The sequence below is a fragment of the Psittacula echo genome, assembly GCF_963264785.1.
Source record: "Psittacula echo genome assembly, chromosome: 19".
Taxonomy (NCBI): domain Eukaryota; kingdom Metazoa; phylum Chordata; class Aves; order Psittaciformes; family Psittacidae; genus Psittacula; species Psittacula echo.
The window spans coordinates 3,961,701-3,975,661 of NC_137755.1; the positions used below are offsets into that span (position 1 = coordinate 3,961,701).

A 13,961-nucleotide genomic window follows, 5' to 3' on the forward strand; every position below is an offset into this window, starting at 1 on the left:
TGGAGCACTTGTGGGTCTGGGTGGTCACCTGGGGGGCAGTTGTGGGTCTGGGTGCCCAAGGTGGCTCTGCCTCTGCCCTGCTGAGCTCCCACTGGGGCTGCCTGGGGCTCTAGGGAACCCCATGGGAAACAGCCTGAAGCAAGCCCTGCTGTTCCCTCCCTCAGCTGGCAGACACACTGCCTGCCTGCAGTGTCATTGCTATGAGGAGAGACAGAGGTTGGTCTGAACAATGAGAGTTTGTAGAATCATGGAAACATTTATGCTGCAAAAGACCATTAAGAACATTGAGTCCACCATTAACCGAATGCTGGCAAGTCAACACATGAACCATGTCCATTAGAACATGTCTTTTATATACCTCCAGGGATGGTGACACAACCACTCCAGCAGGCAGCCTGTTTCTTGTCCCATCATCAGACAGGACAGGCAGGCCAGGACAGGCTGGGATCTCCTTTACCCCTGCTGAAGGAAGGGATTCAGCCTACTCAGTTGAGGCATCTCCTCCTGGGATTGTAGCCCTGGGGCTGGAAGGGGACTCAGCTCCCTCCCATGAACACCACAAACCCACAGGAGATCTCACTTCCTCAGAAGGTGAAAATGTACCATTCTAGAGATGATGTCTTAATCAGAGGAGATACCTCACAGAGGTAGGGGAAGCAGCAACAGCAGTGTTGGAAACACTACATGATGTCAAAGTTCCACCTGAGCAATGTCAGAAACCAAGTAAAAACCAGCACATCAATGCTCCCACCCAACGTGGTGTTGGCCGCAAATTTACACATCCCAGTATGGAGCAGTATGGACCAGTTTGCACCAGTACAGACCAACATAGGCCACTATGGCCTCAGATACTGCTGGGGTTTCAATATCCCAGTGTTCCCAGTCCCTGCTGCAGGTCTTCCCCCTTGCAGCTGTGCTCAACTCCCAGTCCCTCCCAACGCTCCCACTACCTGCTGCAGGTGCTCCCAGTCCTTCCCAGTCCCTCCCAGTGCTCCCACTCCCTGCCACAGGTGCTCCTGCTCATCCCCTACATGACCTCCTGCTCATCCCCCACATGACCTCCTTGGTCTTTTTCAGGGGGACACCCCAAATTAGGCAACCCCCACTCTGGGGCTGGCCCTGACGACTCCCTGATAGCAGAGAGGGGGGGAGTTGGGGTGCCCCATGGGGTGTGATTTGGGGGCAACAAGGAGCAATTTGGGCCTGGGTGGCATTGGAGGGAGGGAGCAGCTTTCTAGGGGCACCTCCAGTTGGGGGTGGGGGTGTTTGGTGGGGCCTCTCCAGGATTTTCGGTCCTCGGGTTCATTTGGCAGGGCCCATGGTGATAGTGGGGTGCAGTTCACTTTGGAGGTGCTACAGGCCACCCATTTGGGGGTCCTGCCTGCTTGTCTGTTGCTTCAAGGAGATTTGGGGTCCCCTAGGATTCTAGGGGGCACCACGATTGCTTTGGCTGCCTCCAGGGCCCTTTATTGGGGTGCCACTCTTGGAGGGTCCAAGCCCCCCGACACCCTGAATTCACTACTGAGCCCAAAGCAATGATGGGGTCCCCCCAGTGGATTTGAGGTCCCACAGCATTTGGGGGGACCCCAGGGCACGTGCTGGGGGGACCCCACTTTTCAGACCACCCCTTTTTCAGGGGCCTCCTGGCAGCTACGCTGAGCCGGGGCGGATATGGAGCTGCAGGGTTTGGGTTTGGGGGATTCGGGGCTCCCCGCTGGGATTTTGGGGTGCAGGGGGGGCTGGGTCCTGGGGTGCCGGGTTCTGGGGTCCCACCTGGCTGCAGGTGCTTGTGCAGAGCCAAGAGCCTCTTGAGGTGCTTCTTGTGCTGCTCCTTCATGTCCCGGCGCTGCTGCCCCTGCAGCGGCTTCACATCGGCCTCGTGCTGCTGGATGCGCAGGGCAGGCACGGGAGATGCAGCCTCCCGAGGGAGGACTCTCCTCTGCACTGGTTCCTGCAGGGCTCTGGCTCCTTAAAGAGCCCACGCTCAGCGTGGGGGCCCCGTCACAATGGGCGTCTCCACAGCGACCACCACGGCTTTGTGATGGCGGCAGCATCGTGCCCATGGCACTGGGCACTCTGAAGGCTTCCTGAAGGGTTCCGTGGGGTTCCGTGGCCTCGCACACCTGAATACGGAGTGTTCCAGAATCAGCCACCCCTGTGGTCCCCATGTCCCCAAGGTCATTGTGATGCATGAACCCTGACTGGGTCCATGGGGTGCTCTGAAGTTGCTGCAGGCACTCTCTGGGCATCTCTAGGGGCATCCCTGGGTTGCTCTGGGCGTCCTGAGGATGCTCTGGGGGTGCTTTAGGTGTCACCACAGACCAAATCCCTCCCAAATCTGGCAAACCTGGGGTTTATTGGTTTTTTTACTCCAACCTTGCCATGAGCAGGGAGCACTTTCTCCATCCTGACCCTTATTCAATAGAATTTCTCTCCCTCTCATCCAATCTATATTAAATCTGTGGTAAATCCAGGAAAAGCTGCCTCTCTGCTTGCCTTGAACCAGGAAAGACCCGCTGCCGAATGAATGTCATTCTGGGCAGCCTGTGACCATGTCCCACCACGCTCACAGGGAAGAACTTCCCCCTAAGGTCTCATCTTATTCACCCCCCTCTGTCTACTTAAAGCCGTTCCCACTTGTCTGACCACTACACACCCTTGTAAAGAATCCCCCTCCAGCTTTCCTGTAGGCATCAAACGTGGTCACGTCCCTTGTGCTGCCCTTCCCTCCCCTGCCCACATCCCTCCATCCCGCAGGGGGGCAGAGAGACCCCGCAGCCGCTCCAGGGGGAAAATGGGGGGAGTCACTCGTGACGCCCAGATCCCTCCTCGGGGCAGGCTGGGTATTGGTCGGTGAGTGGTGAGCAATTGTATTCTCCCCCCTTGTTCTTCCCCTCACCATTATTGTTCCTGGCGGTAGCAGCAGTGGGTTTCAGTTATCCCTTAGTTACTGGACTGCTCTTATCTCAACCCATGGCAGTTACATTCTTTCCATTCTCCTCCCCTTCCCTCTGGAGCCTGGGGGGGGGGGGGGATGGAGGTCAGAGGGAGGTGGGGGGAGAGGAAGGAGAGTGAGCGAGCGGCTGCGTGCTTCTCAGTTACCGGCTGGGCTAAACCATGACACTCCCCAGACCCACAAATACCCCCCAAGTGACCCCCATCGAGCCACATCTGCCTGCCAAGTGACCCCCCAGAGACCCCCAGACACACAACTGCCCCCCATGTGACCCCAAATTGACTCTCCAGACCAACCACTGCGACCCAAGTGACCCTGAAGTGACCCTCCAGACCCACAACTGCCCCCAAATGACCACCAAGTAACCACCTAGACCCCCAACTGTCCCCAAATTGACCCCCACGTGACCCCCATCGAGCCACAGCTGTCCCCCAAGTGATGCCAAATTGACTCCCCAGACCCACAACTGCCTCACAAGTGACCCCCAAGTGACCCCCATCGAGCCACAGCTGTCCCCCAAGTGACCCCCAAGTGACCACCCAGACCCACAACTGCCCCCCAAGAGACCTGAAGTGACCACCCAGACACACAACTGCTCCCCAAGTGACCCCAAATTGACTCACCAGACCCACAACTGCCCCACAAGTTACCCCAAGTAAGCACCCAGACCCACAAGTGCCCCACATGTGACCCTCCAGACCCACAAATGCCCCCCCAAGTGACTCCAAATTGACTCCATAGACCAAAAACTGCCCCTCAAGTGACCCCCCAGTGACTTCCAGAACCACAACTGCCCCCAAGTGACCCTAAAGACATCCCCATAGAGCCAAAAACTGCCCCCCAAGTGACCCCAAATTGACTCCCCAGACCCACATCTGCCCGCCAAGTGACCACCCAGGCAAACAACTGCCCCCCCAAGTGACTCCCCAGACTCAAAACTGCCTCCCAAGTGACACCCTAGACCCACAACTGCCCCCTAAGTGACCCCTGAGTAAACCCGCAGACCTACAACTGTCATTCAAGTGACCCCCAGGTGTCCACCCAGACGCACAACAAACCCAAGTGACCCCCAAGTGGCACGTCAGACCTACACCTCCACCTCCAGTGACCTCCCAGTCACCCCCAAACCCACTCCTGCCCCCCAAATGACTCCCCAGACCTGCAACTGCCCAGCCAGTCACCCCCCCGACCTACAACTGCCCCTCAAGTGACCCCCAAGTGACCCCCAGACCCACAACTGCCCCCCAGGTTGGGGGTCAGAGAATCCTGGCATCCCGGAGGCACGGATGGGTTGGGGGGAGCAAACTTTCCCGGTTGGTTCCATTTCAGCCTGAGCAGCGCCAGCAGGAACATCCAAAAAGCTTTTTGCTCCTCTTGTCCTGAGCCCTGCTCTGCGGGGCTGTCAGAGCCATGGCAGTGCAGCGCTGAGCTTCCTCTGCTGCCCCCTGCCGGCAGGCTGTGCACAAGGGCAGTGCCCATCAGCTCTCGTGGCTCTGCAGCAGCAGCAGCGGTGCTTTGGCTCCGCGCTCCGGTGAGCACAGGGTTTACACAGCTTGTCTGAACCGGAGCCCGTTGTGAACAGGAAGAGACCATTCGGGAGGAAAAAGGGGGTTAAACAGTGCCCGCATTGCCTTCTTCTCTGTGAGGCCATGTTCTGCTCCTGCAATCCAGTCAGGCCGTGGTTGTGCTGATGACCTTCACCAAGGCATGGGCTGCCTGATTTTTGTCTGGTGCTCATCCTTTTCCTCTTGCCTTTTAAGATAACAGCAGCAGGGTTTGTTTTCTTTCCCAATCTCTTCTGTTTTCAAGGCAGTTGATTCTTTTAGGGCACCTGAAGGGTTTGGCTCACAATAAGCAGCCATCCTTGCACACCTCCTGACAGCGTATCAACAATATTCAGTGAATCCTGTCAAGCACAGTGAAGTCTGTCACAGCTGCTGTGCTGCCATGTGGGGATTGTGGTTTGGTTGGAGGAGATGGATTTGAAAGCAGGAAAAGGACAGAAAGCATTCATGTTGTTTACTGCCAAGCACATTGCTGCTGTGACTCCCAAATCATCGGTTTCAAATGCTCCCTTGCACAACTGTTGTTGAACTTTCCCTGTGCTAAGAAAGCAAGTTGTTGGGACTTCTTCCTTTTTAAAAGAAATGAAGAATGGTGCAGAACTTCCAAGTGAACTGTTTGACCTGAATATGGATCTGGTTCCAGTGCTGTTATCCAGGAGATAAGAAACAGCTTCTTTTGTTTGACTGTAATTTTTACAAGTGGTGAACCGGTTCAGAATTGTGTTTCATTCATAGTTTTTTGGTCTGCTTTCCTTTATGGTTGTTTTTGAATGGTGTTCCCTAGGCCACAGTGGTGCTCAGTAGCTGTGCAGTAGTGTGCCCGTCTTCCTATAGGAAAAATCTTCCTCCTCCTGTTGTTTCACTCCAGAATAGGAAGGGTGAGCACCAGCTTCTGTCATCTGGATGAATGTGTCTGTGGGCTTACGCTTTTAAGATAGCTGGGTTTCTCGCTACTCGTGTGATGAGGGACGGAAGCACTAGTTCCCTCTGAACTAGGGTCAAGACATAGAGCATTCACGGAATGCGGGTCAACAACGATTTATTGCGCAGTTACAATCCTTATATCTGTTGCCCAAGCACCTCCCCAGAGTCAGCTGGTTCCTGTCCCACCTGGCAACTTCCCTCACATCACGTGATCTTCCGTGCGCCAATCCCTACATCTCCCCCGCCTCAAGACTAGAAAACTCAGGGTTTTAACAGCTATTCCAGATAACAACTTATAACTCTAATTAACTAAGTAAGGAAGGTTCGTGTAACTAAGTATTCACACATGGTGCGTAACTCATAACTCTAATTAACCAAGTAAGAAAGGTTTGTGCAACTAAGTATTCACACACGGTGTGTATTACATAATCAAGCGAGAAAGAAACAAACATAAACACAGAGCGTCAGCCTAAAGGGACCTAGACGCAGGTGTTTCCGGCCTGAGTGTTGTCGTATTCAACGGCCGGCTACAAAGTTCGTAAGGCGCGTTGTGACTGGATCCGTGAGTGAAGTCATCTGGACACACAAGGGCCAGGGATGTCATTTCGCACCTCTTTCCATCACTCTCTCCCAGATACAGCCCAGCGCCAGTCACCACCTGTGAAATATAGCTCAAATACAAACTTACAGACACAACTACAAGTACGGTAATAACCATTTTGCCGGTACCCAGCGTAGCCCAGTCTCACCCTCTACACAGGCATAGCCCCACCCGTGAGCCCGTAGGGCAAATGGACCTATCTTACCCTTTTCCGGATCTTTCACCCGTACCTGTGGATACAGGGGTTTGTCTAGAGGTGGGGCAAAGTGCGAGCTCATCGGGGATTGTTCACTTGATCCACACGAGAATTGATTTAAACTAGTCAGAGCAGAAAGTAAAAGTCGGCGCACACGGCTTGCGGGATTTTCTCCGGGCACGGACTCCCCCGCCTCAAGACACACAAGGCGAGCTTTCAGAGTCCGGTGTGCACGTTCAACGATAACTTGGCCAGTGCTGTTATGAGGACAACCGGTCTTATGCTCAATGCCCCACTGTCGTAAAAACGAGGCCACCAGTTGACTTGAATATGCTGGGCCGTTGTCAGTCTTGATCTGGCTAGGGACTCCCAAAATCGCCATGACCTCGCGCCAATGCAAAATGGCCGCTTTGGCGTCTTGCTTGCGTTGTGCCGTAGCCAAGATGACACTGCTACAGGTATCAACCGTGACGTGTAAATAGCGCATAAAAACTGGAGTGCAACAGTCAGGGACTGGCAGACCTTGTGCAACACGGTCTGCACTATTGTTACCTTCAGTTAGGAGTCCAGGGATGTGCAAATGACTATTACAGTGTTTTGGGCAAATTTCAGCAGCTCGCTCAGACAAAGCCTGAAAAAGGACTTGCGCACACTCCGTCGTAGTCTCAATGGCTAATGGGGTCCGCAGACCACTGTCGTAGCACAGTAGCTACAGTATATGCTTCCAGAAATCGAACTGCTATTGGCTAGACGTAACCAGTATAGATTGTGATTGGCTCAGAAGTGCAGTCCACACATTTTGAAGCAGATAACAAGCTAGCTAAAATTATCCATTCGCTACTTTTCTCACATAACTTGCAGTTTCACCATCCCGCTCCCACATCTTGTTAGCCTTGAGCAAACGCCAAGTTCCTTATTCTACTGCACGTAACTGTCCTTTAGTAACCTAAGGCTAGGCCTTGCAGCCTGGGTAACTTGAATTCAGACCTTGCAACTTAACTCAGAGTTTGGCTAAGACCAAACTGCTGGGATTGCTCACATGTCGATTGTTCAGCTGTATTCTTCATAACCACCATCTCCTAAGGTTAAGACGTCTGGGTTGGTCACAAAATGTCCACCATCCCTTAGCGACTCCACAATTCCCTCTTTTTGTTTTTGAGCAAACCAGACGGATGTTTCTTAACCATAGATATCACACACCGCAACATATAACTTGCTACTAATACAAATAAAACTAACATACGTAATAAAAATATACAGAAACAAAATCAAAATCGTTAAAATGACAATAAACACCATTAGTCCACCTTTTACTGGAGCAACCAGCCAATCTGTCAGTCCCCATTCACCTAACAAATTGTCCAGCCAAAAGGCTTGCCCATCCTCATACACCATGTGTAAGATTTTAGCATGTTTCCATATTTCTTCAACACAGGTCAGTCACAGGCTGCTGGGTCTGCCCTTTTTCTCCTGGATGGCTCTCTGATAACAGGGGAGGCCATCCCCTCACATCAAGGTCTGGCATGGCATGTGTCCCCACCGCTCCACGCCTGCTGGGTTGCAGCCAACAGCGGAGCTAAAGGTTCTTCTTGGTGGCAAACACAGAGGCCAACCCAGTCTTGCCCTTGACTGTGGCAGCAGGCATTTGGTCAACCTCAGTTCTTGTACCTCATTGTCAGTGCAGAGTTTCACCTGCTTCATCCAGTAACAAGTTGCTACTGTGGCAAAGCATACACAGATTTACATTACCAGAGTAACTATTACAGGTTACAACAGCATGTTGAAAATGCTGATGGCAGTGAGAAACCAGCCAAAGAATTTTCTTACCAGTGGAGTTCTTCCACCCTCTTAATTTGTTCCATTACCTGCTTTATAACACTACCATCATATTAGAATCTTTCTAGCTTTTGTCTTAGCATTTTCTAGCAGCTGCTGCAAATTTGCATGCTTTAACATCTTTTACAAGTAAGAAATGCACACAATACAAGGTATAGTTTCTCATTAGCAACTGGCTAGTAAATACAGGTGGTTTTATACACAAAATCACAGCCTCTAATAACAGCTAGGTTACAAGCACACGTATTCGAGTTGTTACTTTTCAGTTGCCCTCAAGTGATGTCCTGTAATCATTTATTTTTCTCCTCCTCTATCTCATTCTGCTCGGGGTATTCACTGTCAGCTCCTGTAGCTGAGGCATCGGGTTCCTCCACTTGTCTGTCCAGCTCATGGCAAGGCTTGACAAACTTTGCAGGCAGCTGCCATGGACCTGTAGGTAGGAGGACACAAACATACCCCCTCTCCCAGGCTATCAGCTCTTGAGAAGGAGTTGGGTTAAAGTGATTCAAAGGCATCCTGATGGGAAAGGAATGTGAAGCTACAGCTGCCTGCCTGCTTAGCAGCAGCCATAAATACCTGCCAGCAACAGCACTTTGCATTAACCCTTTCTTGTCCAAAATGTTAATCTGCTACCCATTAAAACTTTTACACAAACCCAACAACAAAAAATATACAGAACACTGTCCGCCCTCAACACACACACACACATACATATGGGATCCCACAAGCAAACTCTATACAATTACAATATTTGAAACACAAACCCCAGACAATCACCACTCCTACTACAGGGAACGTGGCGTAAGGACCCTGTGAAGACAATCAAAAATCAGTTCCAAGCAGCATCATCGCAGTGTGAGGTTGCAGGCTCAACTTCAGCAGGCGTCCCCAGAGGCTCTGCCTCCCCCACATCGCATGAGCCTTGGGCTTTTACACTGGCCAAAATGCACACTCATTCCAATGCAGGTGGCCAGCCTACATCGGAAGAAGTGGTCAGCAATATCCATAAGAAGTCTCCAAGGGCTAATAGAAAGATGGATATACTTATATTTGCCAACATCTAGTACATGTGGATCACAGAGAAACTATCAAATGAGTTGCATATGGGGTCCCAAGTCCACAGTCCGCCACGGCACTCACACAACGTTTTCAAAAGGCTGTAAGGGTACATTAAATTGCTGTGGGTTTTTTTTTTGTTTGTTTGTTTGTTTGTTTTTTCCTAGAAAATCAAAACCAAACTGAACACTCCAGCCTGGTAGCCAAGAATAAAGACAATGTCCTTAGTAGGGAGGATTCCCCCAGGGTAGGCTTTGAGGGTTGCTGTCGCTCGTTGTGGGGAACCCCCCTGTCCCCTGCCCTGTCGCACAAAGGGGAGTGCTACCAGGACTCACAACGCTCCACTTCCCGTTTCCTTGCTGCTGCCGTTGTTGCTGTTGCCGCGGCCGCCGTTTCTGGCAGTCGCGCTGCAGCTCCAGCGCTGCCCGCTCGGCCGCGCGGCCCGGCGGCTCCGGCCACGCCTCCCGGGGCACCTTCCTCCACAGCTCCCGCGCAAAGGTCTGCACCCGCGGCTCCCCCACTCGCAGCGCCTCTGTGTCCCGCAGCCGCTCCAGCAGCTCCTCTCCTGGAGATACCTTTCTCGATGGCACCCCACGTCTCCCCTAGATCTCCTGCTTGCTTTTCCCCAGCCAAGACCGCTTCCAAAAGCTCTTGGCAGATCCGTCCCCATCGGGAGGTATCTAATACGTCCACGGGGGCCTCCACCGGCCTCCGGCCTCCGAACCATTGGATGCAGTGGCCCGCTGGCCCCGAGTATATCGCCTTCGGCAACCCAGCTTGCTGCGCGAGGGCCTCCAGTACCTGTACCACGTGGCTCACATCCATCGCTATCACGTCAGGGTCACCACTCGTAGTTTCTCGCTACTCGTGTGGTGAGGGACGGAAGCACTAGTTCCCTCCGAACTAGGGCTGAGACATAGAGCATTCACGGAATGCGGGTCATCAACGATTTATTGCGCAGTTAGAATTCCTTATATCTGCTGCCCAAGCACCTCCCCAGGGTCAGCTGGTTCCTGTCCCTCCTAGCAGCTTCCCGTCCATGCACCAATCCCTACAGTGCACAGCTCCTGAGGGGCAGCTTCTGCCACCCAGCAGTACTGGGGTCACAGAAGCACGCAATGGTTTGGGTTGGGAGGAACCTTAAACTCATCCAGCTCCAATCCCTGCCATAGGCACGGACACCTTCCACAAGAGCAGCTCGCTCCAAGCCCCAGCCAACCTGGCCTTGAACACTGCCAGGGATGGGGCAGCCACAGTTTCTCTGGGCACCCTGTGCCAGTGTCCCACCACCCTCATAGGGAACAACTTCTAAGATCTCACCTCAATCTCCTCTATGTCAGGTTAAAGCCCTTCCCCCTTGTGCCATCCCCACAGGCCCTTCTTCTCTCCACAAGAAATGAGGCCAGATCCCAGGATTTAAGGCAGCTTCAGCGCTCCGCTGCCGGCTCAGCCAGCACAACTCACACACCGAGTCCAAAGCAGCCACTCTGGGGAAGTCACTTGAGGTGTTCTTGGCAACTCCTAAAGCACCCCAAGATTGCCATCGCCACCCACCTCGTTCCACGCTCCTGTGTCCACAGGTGTCACCGGCTTTCACACACCAAGACAGGAACCACCAGAGGAGCTGCTCTTGCCTCCTCCACCGGTAGCTTGTGTTCCATGAGGCAGCTGTTGTCTCCCGGTGCCTCCACTGAAGGGTTCCATGGGGTTCCGTGGCCTCGCACACGTGAACACGGGGAGTTCCATAATCAGCCACCCCTGAGTTCCCCATGTCCCCATGTTCATTGTGATGCATGAGCTCATTTCGAGACCATGGGTACTCTGGAGGTTCTGTAGGCATTCTCTGGGATTCTGTAGGGGTATCCCCGGGATACTCCGGGAGTGCATAAAGACACAGGGCCTTGGAGCAAGCTGCTCTAGTGGAAGGTGTCCCTGCCAGTGGCAGGGGCTGGACCTGGATGAGTTTTAAAGTCCCTTCCAGCCAAACCCAGTCTGGGATTCCATGATTCTCTGCTGTGCCAATGTCGGTCACCCTCCACCTGTCGTAGGTGGCCGTGATGCCCTGTTCCATTGCCCAGGTTCAGCTGTGACCCCTTGCATGGTCCACCTCTGGACTAAAAGGCAATGAGGAAGAGCAGCCCATGAGGGACGTCCCCAGACCTGCTCCCACTGTGACAACTACCAGAGCACCCCTGGGTACCCAGTGCCATGGGCACGATGCTGCCGCCATCACAAAGCCGTGGTGGTCGCTGTGGAGACGCCCATTGTGACAGGGCCCCCACGCTGAGCGTGGGCTATTGAAGGAGCCAGAGCCCTGCAGGAACCAGTGCAGAGGACAGCCCTCCCTCGGGAGGCTGCATCTCCCGTGCCTGCCCTGCGCATCCAGGTACGTGTTCTTTGACTTTGCAATCCTCTTTTAGTGTTGGCTTGAAACACATTGTGGGTGCGTGCTCTAAAGGGAGGAGAAGCTGTCAGGAGATATGCTGGTGCCATCCCAGCTGTAGGAGCAGGGGCTGGGTGAGGAGGAGGCGCTGGGCTTGTTCATGTGCTTGGAGCTGAGCTCTGCCTGCAGAGGTGCTGGGGGCGAAGCAGGAGCCTTCTGTGTGCAGGAGCTGCTGGTGTCAGAGGTGCTGAGAAGGTGTCAGGGCAGGAGCAGCCCCTGGGCAGTGCAGCTGCTGGTGCTGTCACTGGGAGCTCAGCACAAGGGGACCTGCCTGGCTCCGGCAAGGCCCGCGCAAGCCCCCCGGGCATTGCGGAAGGCGGCAGGGCCCTGGCAGGTTCCAGTGATCCCTGTGCCAGGCACTGCAGAAGTCACAGAAATTTCTAAACTGAAAAGTAAGAAAAAAAACCCTGTCAAAATAACTTTTATCAGATGCTCTTTGCAATCTTCCTGCACTCGGAATCCTCCAATGTGCTGTGCAATCTGCAATGCTTGACCAAACCCAAAGATTTTAATGAGCCCCATGGTGTATTTGGGCTGAGTCCATGAACCTCAGGTGCTGAGAGGAGACTGAGGAAACCTCTCAAGAAGTCCAAGTCAGAAACAAAGCCCCAAGTCCCTTCAGCATTAATGGGCCCCACTGAGGGCTGTTACTGACAAAGCCTCCCCAGGGACTCCTTAAAGCAAGTATCTGCACGTTGTCATTACAAGCAGACAAAGGCAAAATGCAGGTGTCTTGTGGTGAGAAAACCCTTGGTTTGTTTGATGAAGCAGAAAGGCCAAGCCCTGACCACAGCCCTTGCAGAAGTAGAGCCTGAAATCCTGAGAATGAAAGTTCTCCTCACAGGCCTTGATGAAAGAGGCAACTGCCATAGCCCAGGGCACAGAGACCTTTTGTTCTTTTGGGCCTTTCAGCCTTGCCAGAATCCTCACTCATCTCTGCTGCAGGCTGTCCTTCACTGGCCCATGCCTGCACCTCTTTCCCTTCAGGCTCTTGACACCCATCTTGCTTTCCCACCTGGCTCTCACCTGGCATTTCTGTACCTTCAGTCACATCTCTGCACCCATCGCTGTCTGCTCCTGGAAACATAAAGCCATGGGCTGAGCCAGACTCCTTCTGGGTGACCTCTTGCACCACAACTCCACCTTTTGAGAGACATTTCTCTTTCCTAACTTAGAGTCTGAACCTTCCAAGCTGCACTTTGTAGAGGTTTCCTTCTCTTCCCGCTAGCAAGAAAACCTCCCTCATCTCTGAAGCCATATTTCAAGTAGTTGTAGGCTGCTACTGTAGTGTCAATTCTGCAGGTGGAGTGAATATCCCTCAGCAAGGCCATCTAAAGGAGGCTTCTAGAGGAATGGGTGATGCCATCAGGATAGAGAACTAAGCATCATGGGAGAGCAGTGGGAAAAGGGAATGGTCTGGATTGAGAACTTCCTGGCAAGAGCCAGAAGGAAAGGTGGTGTCCTTGGGTGCAAGGTACCCCATGCTGTGGGGACAGGGCACCTCATCTGGGACAGCTTCCTGCCTGTAGCACCCTCTCTGCTGTGCACACCCCACTCTCTGCCCACACCCACAAGTGTCTCACAGAAGCTTTGCACTTCCCCTGCAGCAGTGACCCCTCACTGCAGGAGGTTCCTGCATTCTCCAGGCTCAGGGATGGATCCTGCATTCCAGGCAAGTTTGGGTAGTGCAGGAGAGGCAGACAGGAAGGTCGGCTCATGGGGCATGAGGAGCAGTGTTCAGGCACCCCCAGCAGTGGGCATTCCCCATGTGCCACGCTGAGGCATGTTCCCATGAGGGAAACTTCTCAGACAGCCTCTGGTTTGTCCAGGCTCTGCAGCCACACTCCAGGAACACCTCCTCCTCCTCCACCTACAGACATCAACTGCTCTCCATTGCTGGGCTCCGTCCTGCTTGTAAGGATTGGTTAAAGCCCTGAACCATCACCTTGCTTCTTGCTGACTTCCCTCCACCCTCCCTCACCTCCCTGCACACTGCTCATTGCCACCAGTAACTCACTGAAGAGTTAAGAAGCTCTCAAGGCTTTCCTCAGGGGGTGACCATGTTTCTCCATTGACCATTGATGGATCCATGGAGTGCCAGGTGTGAGGTTCCTGCAGAGGCAGAGCTGCCCCTGGGCAGAGCCCTGCTGCCGGGAGGGGTGTGCAGGGCAGAGCTGAGCACACAGCCCATGGGATGGGCTCTGGGAGCACTGAGAGGGAGCAGAGCTGGGCCCAGAGCAGCAGCTCCTGGCAGGGACAGCTCCAGGCAGCAGAGACATGGGCAGGGAGTGGGGGGAAAGTGCAGCCCAGGCCTGGGGAGGGTGCGTTCAGGCAGCTCTCTTGGTGTCTGGCACTGGAGGTGGCTGCTGGCCATGCTCTGCTGG

At 53.6% G+C, this 13,961-nt stretch overlaps 1 protein-coding gene across 1 annotated transcript in view; it reads right to left on the bottom strand.

Moving 5' to 3' along the window:
* LOC308228563 (olfactory receptor 14C36-like) overlaps positions 1-13,961 on the bottom strand; it is a gene marked incomplete at both ends in the record, with an annotated part of 153,804 nt that overhangs the window by 7,082 nt on the left and 132,761 nt on the right. Inside the window, one exon of the mRNA XM_080631942.1 lies at positions 1,774-1,885. Within this exon, the coding sequence (XP_080488068.1) occupies positions 1,774-1,885 (112 nt within the window). The remainder of the gene's footprint in view (positions 1-1,773; positions 1,886-13,961) is intronic.